Genomic DNA, 18,335 nt, shown 5'->3' on the forward strand with positions numbered 1-18,335 from the left:
TATCAGTGGGTGGGGCAGGCTGTCAGTTCTACTAAAGCTCCAAGCAGGATGGGGTTGTTCAAGACTGGGCTGGTCCAAGAAAACTTCATAGAGCCTGAAATGGACCTTGAAGCAAAGGCCAAACTTGACCAACTAAAAAACAAAATGTATTGGAGCGTGGTGAATGAATTCATTTTAGCTAAAGCATGTTTCATTGGTCATATAAAGTTGGAAAAGGTTTTGGAAAGCCTTGAATTACAGATTTACAGTTTGCATTTTAATCAGTAAGCACTAAGAAGCCATTAAATATTTTTGACCAAGGGTATGAATATGTAAAAGAATTTTATAAAGACTATCTGGTGGTAGTGGAGAGTATGTTGGGGGTTGGGGGCTAATTGGGAAAAGTACAACAGTCCCTAAAGATTAGTGGACTATTGAGCATCCAACTAAAGTGTTAGCAGTGAGAAGGGGAAACACAGTACTCAATTCTGTGAACTTCTGTCTTGGAACACTATTTGCATGTTGTCGGTCTGATTTAAAAATATCTGGGAAAAGGGGCACCTGGGTGGCTCCGTTGGTTAAGCATCTGACTCTTGAATTCAGCTCAGGTCATGATCTCATGGTCCGAGTCCCTGTCTCTCTCTACCCTATCCCACCTCCCTCCCCCTCCTCTCTCTCTCTCTCTCTCTCTCAAAATAAACAAACAAACAAACAAACAAACAAACAAACTTAAAAAAAATATCCGGGAATGCTTCTGATCCTTCATTTCTTTCATAGTCTCCTGACCATTTCCCCCAGGAGAGTGGAAAAGAAAACTGCACTATTACCTGTTGACTGTCCTTAGGCAACTCTGCTCCCCTGGACCTCAATTATCTCCCTTAAATCAGATAATAATTAGTTTACCTGCCGGAAGGCAGAGAACTGGAACACAGAATATCTTGATGATCTTTTCAATTCTGAGTCCCTTTCTGTTTTATTTTTAATTCTTCTTTAGAACGCTCCATCTACTCTCCCCTAACAGCTCTTTCATCCCAGTCTGGGAGAAACCATTTGGAGTTCAGTCTGGGGTACATACAACTTCCCCAGCATCTCTTGTTGATGTGGTTGAGTCTGGGACAGAAGGGTGTTCAGATCCAACCTGGAGGAAGAAACTGACGGAGTTCAGTGGTCATTGCCTTCCAACTAATATCATGCCTACTCTTGATACCTAAAGTAGGAAGTAGGGTCGTCACGGGCCACGAAAGGTCCTGGAGTCAAGCCTCAGGCGGTACCCCCAACTCTTCCCCAGCATGACCTCTCCCCCACTCCCCCACCCCGCTTCTACCCAGTTTCTACTTCACTTCGGCTTGGGGCGCACCACCACCAAATGCCTGGGCGGTACCTCAGTTGCCCTCGATCACACCAGTTTCGGATCAGAACTGGCCCCCTCCTACACCCCAAACGTCCCGAGTTGGCGGTGGCGCCAAACTCTGGCCGCATCTCTCGCCGCCCAGAGGGGCTCTCCCCTCTTCCTGGGGCTTCTCAGGGGCGGAGTCCACCTGTGCCCCGGGGGCGGGGCCTGGGCGGGGGCGGGACAGGTGGGAGTGCGGTCGCGCCCAGAGCTGGGAGAAAGAGCCGGAGCGGGAGGCAGCGGAGGAGAGGCGGGCCGGCGCGCACCTAGGGGAAGCCTGCCTGTGGGCAGAGTGTGAGAGCCGGCGAGCGGGCGAGGAGGCGGGAGGGAGGGAGGGCGGGCGGCTGCGAGCCTGCGACGAGGAGAGGAGTGGAGAGGAGAGCCGGGCGCGGAGGACACTCGGGGGAGGAGGCGCCGGCTCGGCTCGCCGAGAGAGACCTGAGAGGCGGCGCGAGGCGCCCGCGCAGCCGGAGGGACTCCTTGCGCGCGGAGCATGAGCCGGCGTCCGGCTGGAGAGCGGCCGGGGGACACGGCCTCCGCGCAGCCCTGAGACGCTGGGCAGGGGCTGCGGCTGGGCCGCCGTGCGCCGGGGGCACTGGGCCCGGCCGGGGGGCGGGGGCTGGGTGCGGAGCAGCCAGCGCTGGCGGCGGCCGCCGGGGCGCCGCGCCATGGGGAGCCCCCGGGCCGCGCTTCTCCTGCTGCTCCTGCGCCCGGTCAAGCTGCTGCGGAGGCGCTTCCGGCTGCTGCTGGCGCTCGCCCTGGTGTCCGTGGGGCTCTGGACTCTCTATCTGGAGCTGGTGGCGTCGGCCCAGGTCGGCGGGAACCCCCTGAACCGGAGTAAGTAGCGCCGGGGGGAACGGGGAGGGCGCGGAAGTGGGGGTGAGGTGGGGGGAGACACGAACGGTGGCCCCCGCTTTGGGGAGACCCGCCTCTCATGCTCAGACCTGGTTTCCAACTCATTTTCGTGTCCAGGTGCCCGGCGCCGCCCGGCTGCCTACTCCGGGAAGGAAGGGGGGCGTGGGGGGCCGGTCGCCGAGTTCCGAGCCCGGGCCTGCCCGCCGGGGACATCCTTGGGGCTGCTCGCTGCTCCCCTAGGAGGACGGCGGGGAGAGAGGCTCCCGCCCGCCCCGCGGGGATGCCGGCCGAGAAGCCGGGCACCTCCATCCAGAGCGCTCGGCTTGCAGCCCCCCAGCGAGACAAACGCGCGGTCCACGCGCGGGCTGGGGATTTGTGCCCTGGGTGCCCTCGGCCGGTGTCAGCCGAGGCGGCGCGCTCCGGTTAGCGCGGCCCAAACTTTGCTCAGCGCCTTCTCTGTGGCTTGCTCCGTTTCCAGTCCTGCTGCGCTTTCTGGGGTTCTTTATTTTAACCATACCTCCGAGGCCCCCCTCACCTCCCCCTTCCCCTACGCCGCCCCCCTCCCAGGCCCTTCCTCTTCCTTACTGAGCCGACCCCTCTCCTCGTTCTGGCAGTCCCTCCAACTAGTTATGCGAAGCTCTCCTTGGAACGCTGCAGAACCTACTAAACTCTCCAGACCCTGCTCTTGGAGACAATGCACGACACGGTGGACCAGGCAGTAGTTAGATTCCTACTCCTCTTTTTAACTTAGACAAAGCCAGTTAATTTTTCTGTGCCTCAGTTTCCTCCTAGGGAAATGGGAGGGAAAGACCTCTTCCTCGTTTTAATTCAACAGCCTGGCCATCCGAAGTTATTTTCAGTGTACTGTTGATGGAGCTAACAGAGTAAAACTCTGAAAGTGTCAGGGACTGTAAAAGGACAGTAATGGCAGGAAAAAGGAGTGGAGAAACTCCCAGATGAGGCGGTTCCCTGCCCAAGCCTGAGGAGTTCTAGCACATTGTCTTCCATACCTTCACTTCCCGCTTTCAGGAAGTTGTGAAGGTGTGGTGATGACATTGCGGTGAGAAGGTGCTTGGACAGGTCCTTGTGTCAACTGCTCTGCAAGAGTTGGGTGTGGTGCTTTGCCTCCTCCAGTGGCCAAAGAGAGGGAATTACTGAGGTCAGTAATTGAGCTGGTTCAGGGTAGAGACATATATTTACGGCAGAACCTCTCTGTTGAAGTAATTCTGGCTGTGAGTTAAGAGACTGGGGTTCCAATCCTGGTTCTGCCACTAGCTAGTTGGAGGATCATGGGGAAAATGACAGCTTCTCAGGTAGGAGAAAGTTAGACTAAATGATCTCCAGGGTCCCTTGGAGTCTGGATGCTTAGATCGTGTGATCTTTCCTGCTTGAGCCTTTCCAGTGCAAGAGAGCTCAGCACATCATGAAGACAGCTCTGCTTAGCCTTAGCCCCACAGCTCCAAATTGGAGAGTTCTTCTGATGGCCAAAATTTGCTTTCCCATAGCTTGTTCTTCCCTCCCCTGAGCCTTGTTCTTTCCTCTGAAACACAGAGTGAGCTTACTCTTCTATACTGTGGCCACTCAGTCCCAAGTGGGCATGCCCAGTTGTAGTGTGTGCAGGTGGGAGGCCCTGGGAAAGGATCTCCCTTCTCTCCTTGGGACACCCCTTCTCAATGTGGCTACCATTTTGTTAATATGGTAACCAGGGGGATCCTCTGCACAGATTAAAAACAGAGGAAAGCAGTTGCTTTGTGACCCTGAAGTTAATGATGTCCCTTCCTTCCCTCCCACCCCCCAATACACTTTTTCCTTACCTTAAGTGTGCTTTCTCCTTGGAGACCAGAACTAATTTGCCATCATTGTAATCTCACATGCTGGCTCCTGATTTCTAACTCCTGTTGTCTTTCTCATCCTTGGCTATCAATTCTTTGGGTCTGTTTGGTTTCCCTTCTAGATGAATCTTAACTCTCTGAGTTTCCTTTTTTTTTTTTTTTTTTTTTAAATTTTATTTTTAAGTAAGCTCTACACCCAGTGTGGGGCTCAAACTCACAACCCTGAAAGCAAGAGTCATGTGCTCTACAGACTGAGCTAGCCAGGCACCCTCCCCCCCCCCCCCAACTGGGTTTCCTTAATCTTTGTTTCCTTTCCCAAACTGACCCTTCCCCAGAAAAATGTTCTTAGCTTCCAATTCAGCAATGTCTTTATTTCTCTAACCATCATTTAAAAATATATATATTTATTTATTTTTGGGAGCGCACAAGCAGGGGAGGGGCACAGACAGGGGGACAAAGGATCCGAAGCGGGCTCTGTACTGACAGTCTGACAGCAGTGAGCCCGATATGGGGCTCCAACTCACCACGAGATCATGACCTGAGCTGAAGTCAGACATTCAACTGACTGAGTCAACCAGGTACCACCCCAACTATCATTTTTAAAGAGAGCCCAAGCCTGGGTACTGATGGGTCATTTGTTTCCTCTTCTCAGCCTCTTAGAACCCCGAAACCTATCTGCTGTGCAGGGTGTTTTCATGCTGGGCTGTCCCATTGTATTCTACTTTTTCCTGAATTTCCTTTTGGAATGAGATTTAAACAGTGGCTGTGGTTTCTGGCTCCTTGTTTCCCATCCTTCTTTGTTTTAAAGAAGCCCAGACATCTTTCATCAAAGTCCCCTCTTGTCCTGTAGGTCTTACTCCCAGCTCAGAACTCTTCCCCTGGAGGGAGAGCAGGGGAGGAGGAATTTAAAAATAGAGGTAAGGAAAGTCTTGCTAGCATTCCCTCCTTTACACCCTGGCATACCAACAACAACCAGGGCAATAAAACTTCCCTCCCAGGACTGCATCCGTGGCCTTGACCACAGCAACCAGAGTCCCATCTTGGCTCTGCTTCCCAACAAGCCACCCTGCCTCCTTTCTCTAGCAGTCCCTGCCAACTCACTCTACCATCAGCCTTCCTGTCATCTGTTAAGGCCAGCCTCCTTTACCAAGAACCTTTCATTTGCCTGTCCCTGTGTGACGGGTACATTGATCTGATGCTGGAAGAAGTGTATGGAGAAATGGCAGTCACAAACTCCAGGGTGGCAAAGTAATGACAGGGGAGCATGCTTCCTGCTTCATCTTCACGGAATAACCCAGTAGTTTAAGATATGGATGATGTGCAATTTGGGCTCCATATGTAGAAAGAGATACAACCACAATTGGAGTAACTTTAGAGAAAAACAACCCAAATCTTTAACAGATAGAAAATGGGTCCCTTGGACAAAAGAATTAGAGCTGTTCACTCACTCATTTAAACAAATATTTATTTAGCACATACCTCGAGCAAGGCATTGTGCTAGGTCGCTTAGATATAATGATGACTAGATTATGGTTTCTGCCCTCTCAACAGCTGTCTCTAGGGAGAGTTCAGGTGCATATATAAAAATAATCGTAATATGAAACAATCATTAAGTTTTACAAATATAGAATCTAGATGTTGCTGTGACACTTCTGGAAATGGGATGTGGTGCTTTCAGCTAATACTTCATGCAAGTGGTGACATTGCAGGAGATCTTGAGGAGTTGGTAAGATTTTAATGGATATGGAAAGAGAAGGCCATTCCAGGCAGAAAGCAGGGTAAACAAAGACCAAGGAAAAGTTAATGTTCGGGAATGTTGAGCATCTGGGTTTGATGAAGCAGAGAGTAGGAGGGAGAATATAGGATGGTGCTATATTATGAAAGACTTTGAATAACAACCTCAAAGACTGGTATTTTTTCAGTAGATAAGAAAAAGCAGTTGAAAGTTTTAGAATAGGGTAGGTAGCATTATAGGATGGAACCGGCAAGGGTAAAACAGTGTTATGATACTTTAGTATGGATGATGCGTGAACAAACAGGGTACTGAAGGTCCCTTGCTGTGGCTGGCATTAACCCTTTAGCTGCTGAGTCATGAAGCTCTCCTGGGGACAGGTTAGGGTGGTAGTGGGACATTCAGAGGGCTTGGGGCACTCACTGTATACCAACATGTTCATAAGTATTTCTGAATTTTGGGGCACCTGGGTGGCTCAGTCGGTTGGGTGTCCGATGTCAGCTCAGGTCATAATCTCACCGCTCGTGGGTTTGAGCCCCGCGTCGGGGTCTGTGCTGATAGCTCGGAGCCTGAAGCCTACTTCGGATTCCGTGTCTCCCCCTCTCTCTGCCCGTCCCATGCTTGTGCTCTGTCTCTCAATAATGAATAAATGTTAAAAAAAAATTTAAAAAAAAGTATTTCTGAATTTTAGTAACTGGTACAGCTGTACTGGTGTGTACCAGCTGAAAAGCAGCCCTGGGAACAGACTATTATTGGAAGTTAAAGACTCTCCATTCTGGCAGGTTTTAACAAGTTATACCCATTTGTTCAGATTGGATTAGCTAAATCCTGCCTGAGGGCAGAGGTCTGGACTAAAATGGTTTCTAGGTTCTTTGCTCTATAATTGACCTACTGCTGGGACTAACTTGTTGCTGGAGCCAAGAGATTGCATTTGGGCACAGAGCCAGGGCAGAATGATAGCATGCACCAGCCTCTTTCTAGATCTCACAAGGCCGGGTCTGGTATGTCTCCGTTTTAGTGCCAGGTTTACCTGCTGAACCCCAATGTATTCTCAAGCCCAGGAATTAATCGGCTTTTGCTGCCTTAAATCTGCAACACATCTCTCTGGTTGGCCCTTGTGATTTCTGATTGACTTTGAATGGGCTGAAACAGGCACACCCACAGATGTCAGCTCCTGGGGTCAGGGTTACCACAGCCATTCTGACCTGGAAAGGATACAGACCCTCTAGTAGCAGAGGTAACTCAGGGCTGAACAGTAACCTGAGATGCAGGCAGACAGAGAAGGAGAAGCAAATGAGACCGATGTGTGGGCACAGCAGGGATGGTGTGGCTGAGGGTTGACGCTCAGGCAGAGGTAAGTGTTGAAGGGAAGCACAACTGCTTCCTGTCCTCCGGGTGGCCTGGGACTGTGTTTCATGCTGTGCTGGCTGGACTGCCCTTCATTCCCGTGGCACCTCTGATTCCTGTTCCTGCGTCCTACTTGTGTCTCTTTATGCTGCCATCCTGGCCACCTGGCTGTTGTGTGCATCTTGAAATCACTATCCAATTCTGGGCACACACTAGGCACTTGAATAAATACCTCCTGGTTATGGATGGTAAGCTCCGAATTTCCAAGCACCTGATATTTTCCACTGGCAGATACTTTGTTTATCAGTGACCAGTCCAAGAATAGAACCTAGGAATTCTTGTTCCTTGTACCATAATACATATAAACAACAATAGCCTTTCAACACATATGCAAAAGGTAAGAATTAAGCCATCGATGCTTTTTTACATAAGTGTGTTTTCTTTGGACCCAGTGCGGTCTGTACCTGGAACGCCGTATGTGGCAGTAGGAGACCTTACCCAGACTTGGCCTCTCCTTTCCCTGGTCTCTTCCATTCTCCTTCTGACATGACCAGGCGAATTGCAGCAAAACACCTCGCCACCTCTCCTGCCCACGCCAGCCAGGGACCCTCAGTCCAAGTTGAGGTGCCATTCACCTGCTCAGGGGTGCTAAGGCTACTTACCACTCCCTGTCCTGGGAGTTGTTCAGATGCCCTGCATGGTTATAACTGCTTTGTAGCATGAGGTCTTCTGAAGCAACCACTTCTGTGCTGGTTTTAGGAGCTGCTGGTACTTGCACTGCAGTAATTTTCCAGGCCACAGAGCCTGGTCTTGCCCTCTAGTGCTGAGCTTTATGGAGCAGAGCGGAGCAGCCGCCATAGCAGAATTTGCTTTGGAAGGGGGCCTAGAGGCTGTTCTTGGAGTCTCGTTCTGTACCAAGTTCCACCAGTCTCAAAACCTACCCTTTTATTTTCCACGAACACTTTTACTTATATCCAAGGATGGTGAGGTCTAAACCAGGCCAACTGTATAGCTGAGCTTTCAGACCCCTTTAATCGTGTGATCCACAATTAATAGATTTATATGTTACCCAATATAAAAAAAATACTACTGGAAGAGGTGAGAACAGTTTGGATGGTGTATATAAAGGGCGTTGGGCTGAACATGTTATATATTCTGAGCAAACCATGATGGATAGCTCTTGAAATTTTTGCAGACTTTTAGGTTCTAACAAGTGCTGCTTTCAATGTTAGAAGTATCCATGAGACAAGCAAGAATGAATATTATTTTTATCCTTGTGATATTTTTGTATGTAATTTATTTTTTATGCTAAATTTAAAAAAATTTCTTTACTAGCCAACTTAAAAAAATTTTTTTAAGTTTGAGAGAGAGAGCATGCATGTGAGCACGTGCGGGTGGGGCAGGAGCAGAGAGAGAGAGGGACGGAGAGAATCCCAAGCAGGCTTTGTCCACACTGTCAGCACAGAGCCTGATTTGGGGCTCAATCTCATGAACAGCGAGATCACAACCTGAGCCGAAATCAAGAGTTGGACGCTTAACAGACTGAGCCACCCAGGTGCCCTTAAACCAATTTTTTTTTAGACAATAAGGATACAAATTGTCCTTGTGGTCCCTGGCTCTGTGTGTGTGTGTGGGTGTGTGTATGTGTGTGTGTTTTGTTTTGTTTTGTTTTGTTTGTAACTTTTCACTGAAGTATCTTATATGTTCAGGAAAGTGCACATATAAAGAAAGTACACATATAAGTGTACAGCTTGAATTTTCACAAACTGAACATACCTGTGTAACGAGCACCCTGATGAAGAAACGGAATATTACCAGTACTTCAGAAGCACTCCTTGAATTCCCTGTCAGTCACTATCACAAGGACAGACTGATTAACTTAGCTTATTTTTATGCTTTGTGTAGAAAAATATGTGCTTTATTTTAAAGTTAATATTTATGATTACAAAAATAATGCATGTTCATCATGCCAGATGACAGCTGTGTATCTAGAACACATTAACTCCTGTAAAATTACTTTCTTGTGCTGTAGGTACCCCAGTACAACTGATACAAATAACTTAAGGAGTGGCCAATGAAGACCAAGAGCCTAAATGCTATGCGATCTAGCCCTATGAAACTGTCCATTAGGGGGTAGCCGGGTGGCTCAGTCAGTGGAGTATGTGACCCTTGATCTAGGGGTTGTGGGTTCGAGCCCCAGGTTGGGTGGAGAAATTACTTAAAAAATATACATTTTTAAGTTTATTTATTTATTTATTTTGAGAATGAGAGAAAGGGTGTCAGTGGGGGAGGGATATAGAGAGAGGGAGAGAGAGAGTATCCCAAGCAGGCTCTGCACTGTCAGTGTAGAGGCTGATGCAGGGCTTGAACTCACGAAATAAGAGATTATGACCTGAGCTAAAGTCGGACGCTTAACTGACTGAGCACTCAGTCTCCCCAACTTTTTTTTTTTTTTTTAATGTTTATTTATCTTTGAGAGAGAGAGCGTGCATGCACTGGTAGGGCAGGGGCAGAGAGCAGAGACAGAGGGTCTGAAGCAGGCTCTGCCACTAAAATAGAGAGCCCCACGTGGGGCTCAAACTTGAGAACTGCGGCCAGATCATGACCTGAGCTGAAGTCAGGTGCTGAACTGACTGAGCCACCCAGATGCCCAAAAAATAAAATCTTAAAAAAAGAGAGAGAGAAATAGCTATGTTTCTTTTGAGCAACTTTTTTATTGTCCATATAAATTGTATAACCACCAGGTATTTTCCTTTGTGTTGGTTACTAGAAGACTTTAGAATTCAATTTTTAGTTGGCCTGAAAAAAGTGTAAAAGGCTTTGTGACCTGCCTTTTAGTATCAATTTTATGCCTATACCTTTATTTTTTCTTTTCACCCCACAATGACTTCTAGTTTATGTCATCTTATATTCTATGATCCTTGTAAACCACTTTAACTTTTTCTGAAGCAAAGGCATAAAAGAAATCAATATAAGTGCTGTGGTATATATAAAAACATGAAGAAGAAATTAAAACTCACCTGTAATCCCACTACTTTGATCTAGAGATTGTTGAAAAGAAAAAAATAAAGTGTAATAAGCTGTGATAACCAGATGCTGGATTCTGGAATACCTTAAACAAGAATTCTAGATAAAAAAGCCAAAAAATAATTTTCCTGATCTTTTTTTATTTTTGTCTTTAACTTATTTAGGTGCTGAAAAGTTGAACGACATTCAGAAATAAATTCTCACCTCTTTATGAGTATCGTTAAAAGCTTAGAATATACTGACAGATGTTGGGGCCTTAGCCAGTGTCAGTGAAAAATAGTGACAGAAATACAAGGAAAATTCAATAAAGCTTGGGGCACCCTATCACTACTGATAAAGCAACTGAGGGGACTGGTCAACAAGGCCAGGAACCTCAAGCTTGTATGCCCACCCTGCTGGACCAATGGTGAGACCATACACATGAAGACCTGTGGCCACTGCCCAGACAGGTGGCTTATGGAAGCATAAAGTCACAACCATCAGAGATAGAACCCTTTACTAACAGATGAGAAAACAGGCTCAGGGAAGAGATGTTATCTGCCTCCTCTACCAGTTTCATTCATTCATTCATTCATTCATTCATTCATTCATTCATTCATTTATGTTTATTTTTGAGAGAGAGTGCGTGCATGCGTGAGCAGGGGAGGGGCAGAAAGAGAGGGAGACACAGATTTTGAAGCAGGCTTCAGGCTCTGTGCTGTCAGCGCAAAGCCTGACATGGGGCTCAAACACGAACTGTGAGATCATGACCTGAGCCAAAGTCGGATGCTCAACCAACTGAGCCACCCAGGCGCCCCTAGTTTCTTCTTTTAAACTGTGTTCTTGTGGTGCTTAGCAGAGGCTATACATGCCTCCTACTCCATAGCAGGTTGAATTGTGCTTTGTGGTATCAAGACCGGGGAAGAGGGCCCAAGGAAGGGAAAAAGAGACAGAAAGGTGGGGTGGTTACAGAGAAATGACATTCCAAACAGACCAAGGATTTGATATGTAAATAACCAGAAATCGAGTGATGTGTATTTTTCAATTTTTTTTGTATTTTTCAATTTTTATTTTTTTTCCCAATGTTGAATGGCTGCAGCGGTGATTCATTTTAAAACCTAAAATGTTTATGGAGCATTTACTTTCTTGTAGGGGACTGAGTGGGGTAGAAAGCATTGATAGTTCCTGGAAAAAATTATGGACTTTGAAGACGAGGCAGGGCTCAAATCCAAGCTCTGTTACTCACTAGTTGCAGGACTTTGCATAAGGTACTTAGTCCTTTTCAAGCCCCAGATGCTTCATCTGGGCAATAATGCCTTCCCTGTAGAGATTTTCTTATGACTAAATAAGAATTTAGTGAGCCCAGCACATATTAGGTGCCCAGTTGGATTTAACATAAGCCTTGTACATATTAAGAGCTCAATGAATGTTTGGTCCCATCACTTCCCCTGAGTGTTTACAGTCAGGTAGGAATTAGAAAATGGCTGGGCAGGCAGGAATGGATAGATACATTCCTCAACTAGCCCTTTGCCAGTGTTTCTTCAGCATCTCAGTCCGTGTCCCAGCTGTGCCCAGTCCTCATCAGTCCCCAGGCCATCCATGTTCAGCACCTGCCAGCAAATGCATATTTTTTAGTCACCCTTATTTTTCTTCAGCACTGCCTCCATCTTTCTATCCCCATCCCTGGCAAAGATTTGCATTAGGGGGTGGGAGGGGTGGGCTAGAAGTCAAGGATTTTGCTGAGAATGAGAGATCTGTCGTGGATGGTCAGGGCACACAAGCTCTGCAGTTGGCAGTGGTAGCCTGTCACTCTGCTGCATGCCCCTGAGTAGCACTCAGGATTTCTAGGACTGGAAGGCAGGAACATTGGGCAGTTATCATAGTTTAAATCCTGGCTCTGTAACTGACTTATCGAGGGTCCTTGGCCAAGTGCCTTTTCTTTAGCGGGCTTCAGTTTCATAATCTTTGGAAGGAGATGCCTCTTTCAGGAGTAGGTTTGGAACCTCTCTGGTGTCACCAAGGGGTCAAAGGGACATTCTGGCCCTGACCTTCCATGACTCAGTTGCCTGAACTAAGAGGTGGCAGCTATCCCAGTGCTACTGGCTACTTGGTCTCCAAGGTCATTTCTGACAACATGGTCTCCACACAAGCAGTTGCCTCAAAGATTAAAGGCCTCTCTGCTGAGATCTTCTTACAAATCCTCTGATCCACTCCTTTCCACCCTGCCTGCCAACCCTGGGTTCAAATGGATGCATGCAGGCATGTGCACATGCACACCCTCCCCTCACCAAACAGCTGGTCTCCTAACTCCGCTCACCACCACCTCTGAGTCAAAGATTGGCAGGAAGAATGAGGACATTGAGGATTCCCTCATGAACCAGGGACAAAGTGTTAATGGAGCGTCTCAATTCTTGGTTGTCTTTTTTTGTTTTGGCTGAGTTGAGGGGCTGGAAAAAGGGAGAGGATGATGGGGAGATCTCAGGTGAACAACTTCCAGGGGAAGGCAGGGGAAACCGCACAGGCCCAATGAAGGGTAGAAAATTTGGAAGAGAAATCGAGAGGGAGGCATTACCCCATTTTCTCAGTTGATTCAATGACTATATTTTTCAAAGCTGTAAGTTTTATTTGGTTCTATTTCAAGTTCCTTTTAAAATGCTATTTAAATACTATATTCTTCCAGTTTTAATAACTTAAAACAAAAATTTTTTTAATGTTTATTTATTTTTGACAGAGAGAGAGAGAGCAGAGCATGAACGGGGGAGGGGCAGAGAGAGAGGGAGACACAGAATCAGAAGCAGGCTCCAGGCTCTGAGCTGTCAGCACAGAGCCCGACGCGGGGCTCGAACTCACAGACTGCGAGATCATGACCTGAGCCGAAGTCAGACGCTCAACTGACTGAGCCGCCCAGGCGCCCCAAAACAAATTTATTTTTTATAATCTATTATCTAAAGTTGTTGGTTTCCCCAAACTAAGAAGCTGCCAGAGTGTTAGTATCTGCTTGCTGCTGTGATGTTCAGTTCATTTTTTTTTTTTTTTTTTAAGTAAACTCTATGCCCAACATGGGGCTTGAACTCACGACCCCAAGATCAAGAGTCAGATGCTCTACTGACTGGACCAGCCAGGCACCCCTCAGTTCTTCATTTTTTGGCCGCTGGAGATTTCTCTTACTTTATGGGATGCTTCACTATGTAAATAAAAAGAAGTTTGTCATATTTTGTTCACCATTTCTTAGTATTTCACTGTATTTCCCAAAGAGGAGTCGTTTGGTTTGAATTTTTAAGACCATTTCCAGCCCCAATGGCCTGTAATTATTGGGAGTTGTATGTACAAGCAAAGGTAATCCTGTAGCACAGAGGCTCACACGGTAAAAGGAGATGAGGTGGGTACAGCGGTTGTGACATGACTGGAGTCTCATGTGCCAGGCTGCTGAGTTTGGACTTGATGGGGAGCAACATAAATTTTTTTAATTTAATTTTTTTAATGTTTATTTTGAGAGACAGAGCACGAGTAGGGGAAGGGCAGAGAGAGAGAGAGATACAGAATCCGAAGCAGGCTCCAGGCTCTGAGCTGTCAGCACAGGGCACAACGCAGGGCTTGAACTCACAAACTGTGAGATCATGACCTGAGCTGAAGTCGGACGCTCAACTGACTGAGCCACCCAACGCCCCTAGATTTTTTAAAGCAGGGATTTGATGTGATGAACACAGTGTTTTATTATTTTCATCCACTGATTTTACTTTGATCCTTCAGACATTTGTTGAATACCTTTTATGTCCTAGGAACTATGATTATAGGTAGATTAAACTGTTGGAAGTTTGCAGGATGCCTTAGAAATAGAGGGACCACTCAGGTAGTTATCACAGCGACCTAAAGTATGGGCAGTGAGTGTCTAGTTGAGAAGGGTGACAGAGAATAGTTGAGACCTGTCAAAGAAGTGATGGAATTTGGTGGTAAAATTGATGTAGAAGGTGACAGAATGTTGGGTTGTAGGTTTCACATGAGGTTCTCTGGCTACACTGCCTTGATCATTTTAAGGGTGGCTCTGCACAATCAGCACCTCAAAAGATGTTCTCATGAGTAAAAAGTACTTTCATTTCTCCATACATTCTCCTCTCTGGGGCTATGATATTGTGCTGGTCCTGCAGGAGAATACAGTGGAACAGGAGACATTCATTCCACAGATATTTATTGCACCCTTCAAATGTGCCAGACAATGTTCTAGGTATTAGAATATTGAAGGGAACCAGAAATTCAAAGCCTTTGCTGTCATCGAGCTTACATTTCATGAAAAAAAGACAGATAATAAACACATAAATCAACAAAAGAATTTCAGATGATGATTAGTTCTTGGAAGAAAATGAAACATGGTAATGGCACAAAATTTCTGGACACAGAGGTGAGAGAAAAGACGAGCTTGGAGAATGAGGGAGTGCTCTGAGAAATGACTTACCTAAAATAGACAACTAGGGGTAGAGGACATGCTTGAGCACAAAATGAGTGAGTACCTCAGGAATTTAGAGAATGGGAACTGGGTTAAAGAGGGAAAAATGTAGAAGGGAGTCATTGCTCAGTCTCAGGTTGAGCGTCTTCTTCCTACTGCCTCCCATTGTCCTGAAAACAATGTCCTTCTTTCACCTCCCTGGCAGGAATAGAGTCAGCCTTAGACTCAGTTTTCCACTGGGAGTACCTGAGAAAGAGGGGCTAGTCAAAGGCTCTGTCTGGGCCTGAGGAGAAGTAGTAGTGGTTGGTTTTCCTCAGGACAAACTTGGATCCCAAAACCAGGATCTGGGAGAGGATGTCCTATCCACAGTGCAATTGGAATCAACCTCTGTTCCCCTCCTGTTCCCCTTCCCTCATGGCTTTTTTTTTTTTTTTTTTTTTTTTTTTTTTTTACCTCCATTAGTGCACTTATCAAAGTCTGCCTTGCATCAGAGTTATTTATGTCTGTGTTTGTCTTCCCCCACGGGATAGTGAATTTCTAGAGTGCTGGACCTGGGCATTTTCCCCTGTTGTCTCCCTAGTGCAGAGTTTTTTAACCTTTTGTGGCTCGCATACCTTGTAGAATCTGATGAAGAAAGTGTGGATCCTCTCCCCAGAAATTTGCCTGCCCCCTCGTATGTTTTGCATGCTATTTTGGGGACGTACACAGGCCCCTGACACCTATCCATGGGTCCCTAGCCAAGAATTCTGCTTGAGTGCTTTGTCCACTACCTGGTACATGGTAACTTCCCAGAGTTTGATTGATTTGGGGATGTCCTTCCAATTAAATCCCTTTACTGTAGTTACTGGGGATGGAAGTTAGGTGGGAGAGAGAGTCAGGAAGCAGTCCCACTGGTAAGAGATAGAGAACAGCGTGTATAAACTCTGGAAGTAACCGTCCAGAGAGCAATAGCTTCACTGTCACTTCTTGTCCTTGGAGAACCAGAGTTGGTGTTTCCTCCATCTTGAGCTGGTCTTCTTCCAGACTCTTGAATGCTGCTGTCCAGTCTCATGATATTCCTTATGCTTGCTTTTTCAAAGCTCTACCTGTGCTTTTAACCCATCTATTCCCTGAAGGCTTTCTTACTTCTGTGCCAGTTGACCTTAACCATTTTTGGAACTTCTCTTGCACTTAAGTTGTCTGAAACTCAAAGTTGATATTTTCTTTGGTTCTTTTAAACATTTTCTTTTATTTCTACTTTATCTGGGTTAGTCTTATGTACTCCCACTAGGGTTGTTAGAGAAGCCAATGATGGCTCCAAAGAATCTGGTCATGGCCATCTGCTTCATCCTGCTCGCAAGCATTAGTGGAGTGCTTGGAAGAGGCAGGTAGTGAACTTGGATTGACTTGGCACAGGCTTCATTGTGCCCATGTTTCCTCCATATGGACACAGCCATCCTTTCTACCTTAACTTTTGAGGTTGCTGTTGTATCTTCCATGCATCTGCCAGCGTCTTTATTCCTCCTTTTCTTCCTTCCTCATAGCATAGTGGTGAAGAGCAACTCTCTGAAGTCAGTCTACTGGAATTTGAATCCTAGCTCCAATTCTCAGTAAGCTGTGCTTTATTAAACAGGTTACTGAGCCTCAATATGCCCCAGTTACTTATCTGTAAAATGGGAATATTAATTGTTCTACCTCATTTTGTTGTGGCAGTTTAGTGAAATAATGCATAGAAAGTACTTAGAACAGTTCTGGATACATAATGTTTAATAAATGTTAGCTTCTAGTGGCACCTGGGTGGCTTACTCTGTTAAGCTTCCAACTCTTGATTTCCGCTCAGGTCGTGATCTCATAGTTCAAGGGTTTGAGCCCTGTGTTGGGCTCTGCGCTGACAGTGTGGAGCCTACATGGGATTCTCTGTGTTCCTCTCTCTCTGCCCCTCCCCAGCTCATGCTCTCTCTCTCTCTCTCTCTCTCTAAATACATACATAAATTTAAAATAATTTTTTATTGTCACTATTTTTTAAATTATTACTTTTAAATCATTTTTATTGTCATTTTTTAAATTACTATTTTTTTAAATCATTTCTTCAGTTTTAAAGCCCCTTTGTTTCTCATTTGATTGGTTTTTAGGAGCTGTCTTTCACATATCCTAGAGGATTCCAGGACAGGAATGGATCTTGGAGATTTTTAAATTCTGAGATGAAAAATACCTGCATTTCTTTCTTTCTTTTTTTTTTTTTTAATGTTTTTATTTATCTTTGAGACAGAGAGAGACAGAGCATGAGCAGGGGAGGGGCAGAGAGAGAGGGAGACATAGAATCTGAAGCAGGCTCTGGGATCTGAACTGTCAGCACAGAGCCTGACGCGGGGCTTGAACTCACGGAGTGTGAGATCATGACCTGAGCTGAAGTCAGACACTCAACCCACTGAGCCACCCAGGCGTCCCCTGCATTTCTTATTCCAGGCCAATGGCAGACATTTTGAAGAGAGCATGTAATTCTTCCACTGAGCCAAAAGAAGGTCTCAAGATCTTTCTCAACACAGCTCAGCAGACAGTCACTATAAAGTGATTTGAGTTGCCTCTTAAAGTGTAACCTGTTTGCCCGACCTCCTTATTTCACCGATGCAGAATTTAAGGCCTGGAGAGTTTTAAGCAACCTGCCTGGAGAGTAGTGCTGGGCCCAGAACCCCTGATGCCCGAGCAGTGCTCTTTACAGCACACCACGCCATTACTCATTCCCTTTTTGTTTAAGGAAAGTGCTTTTTGTAATGTTTGAGTTTCATGAGGTCTTTTTTCCTACCTATCCAAGCGATCTGACAGTGTCCAAAGCAGGCATATAACCCATTCTCAAGTCTGCTTTAGCTTTTCTTGCCGGTGAATGAGCTGAAGTTATTGTCACCTGGCTGGGGGTGGAGCATGTGCCCAACTCAGCTGCTGTTGGGGGTGACTTGTGGGCTTTCTGAAATTTCTCCAGTGACACCCTGCATCAAGATTGATACCTGAGCGAAGCCTGCAAAGAAGCTCTTGTTGGTGTTGAATTCTCATATTGCAAAGGGCAGGCCAAGATGCAGCATTTCTTAGTCCAGCAGGTTCCTTTGTTCCCCATACCCTCTCATCCTCAGATCAGCCCATTCTAGTAAAGAAGTGGAAAGCCTCTTTAAAAAAAAAAAAAAAAAAAAAAAAGCAGGTGGAGGCACCTGGGTGGCTCAGTCGGTTAAGTGTCTGACTCTGGCTCAGGTCGTGATCTCATGGTTCCTGAGTTTGAGCCCCACATCAGCTCTTTGCTGTTGGTGCAGAACCCACTTCAAATCCTCTGTCCCCCTCTCTCTCTGCCCCTCTGTTGCTCACATGCTCTTTCTCAAAAGTAAATAAACATTAAAATAAATTTAAAAAAAGCAAGTGGAGTTATGATTTCCTATCTTACCCCCTGGAGTTGAGAAGGGATGGAGAATAGGAATAGATGAAGTTGATTTTGAATCAGAAGAGTCTTGAAACACATAAATCGTGAGATCCTTTGTTAGCAAAGTACATATTTTTTAAAAATGTCATCTCCTTTATTCTCATCTCTGGAGAAAGATACAAGCTGATGAGGGCTGATGTTTTCATAATCCTAGTTTTAGTTAGCAGATGGAAGTCCACTACTGCAATTCTATGTGGGGGTAAAAGATGAAATGGATGACAAATTGAAGAAAAATTATAGAGGTAGTAATAAGTGGGTTCAGAACATGTTTGGAAGCCTACAGAGAGGAGGTGAAAAATTAATATTCAAGC

General features: G+C 46.1%; 1 protein-coding gene across 2 annotated transcripts in view; it reads left to right on the forward strand.

Annotated features, from left to right (window-relative positions):
* Positions 1-1,677: 1,677 nt before the first annotated feature.
* B4GALNT3 (beta-1,4-N-acetyl-galactosaminyltransferase 3) overlaps positions 1,678-18,335 on the forward strand; it is a 139,191-nt gene continuing 122,533 nt past the window's right edge. The window contains exon 1 of one of the 2 annotated variants that reach the window (XM_019464918.2): positions 1,678-2,206. In XM_019464918.2, the coding sequence (XP_019320463.2) occupies positions 2,038-2,206 (169 nt within the window). In that variant the 5' untranslated portion in view covers positions 1,678-2,037. The remainder of the gene's footprint in view (positions 2,207-18,335) is intronic. The other variant, XM_019464920.2, reaches the window with a different exon arrangement.

The sequence above is a fragment of the Panthera pardus genome, unplaced genomic scaffold (assembly GCF_024362965.1).
Source record: "Panthera pardus isolate Hobbes unplaced genomic scaffold, ASM2436296v1 HiC_scaffold_6, whole genome shotgun sequence".
Taxonomy (NCBI): domain Eukaryota; kingdom Metazoa; phylum Chordata; class Mammalia; order Carnivora; family Felidae; genus Panthera; species Panthera pardus.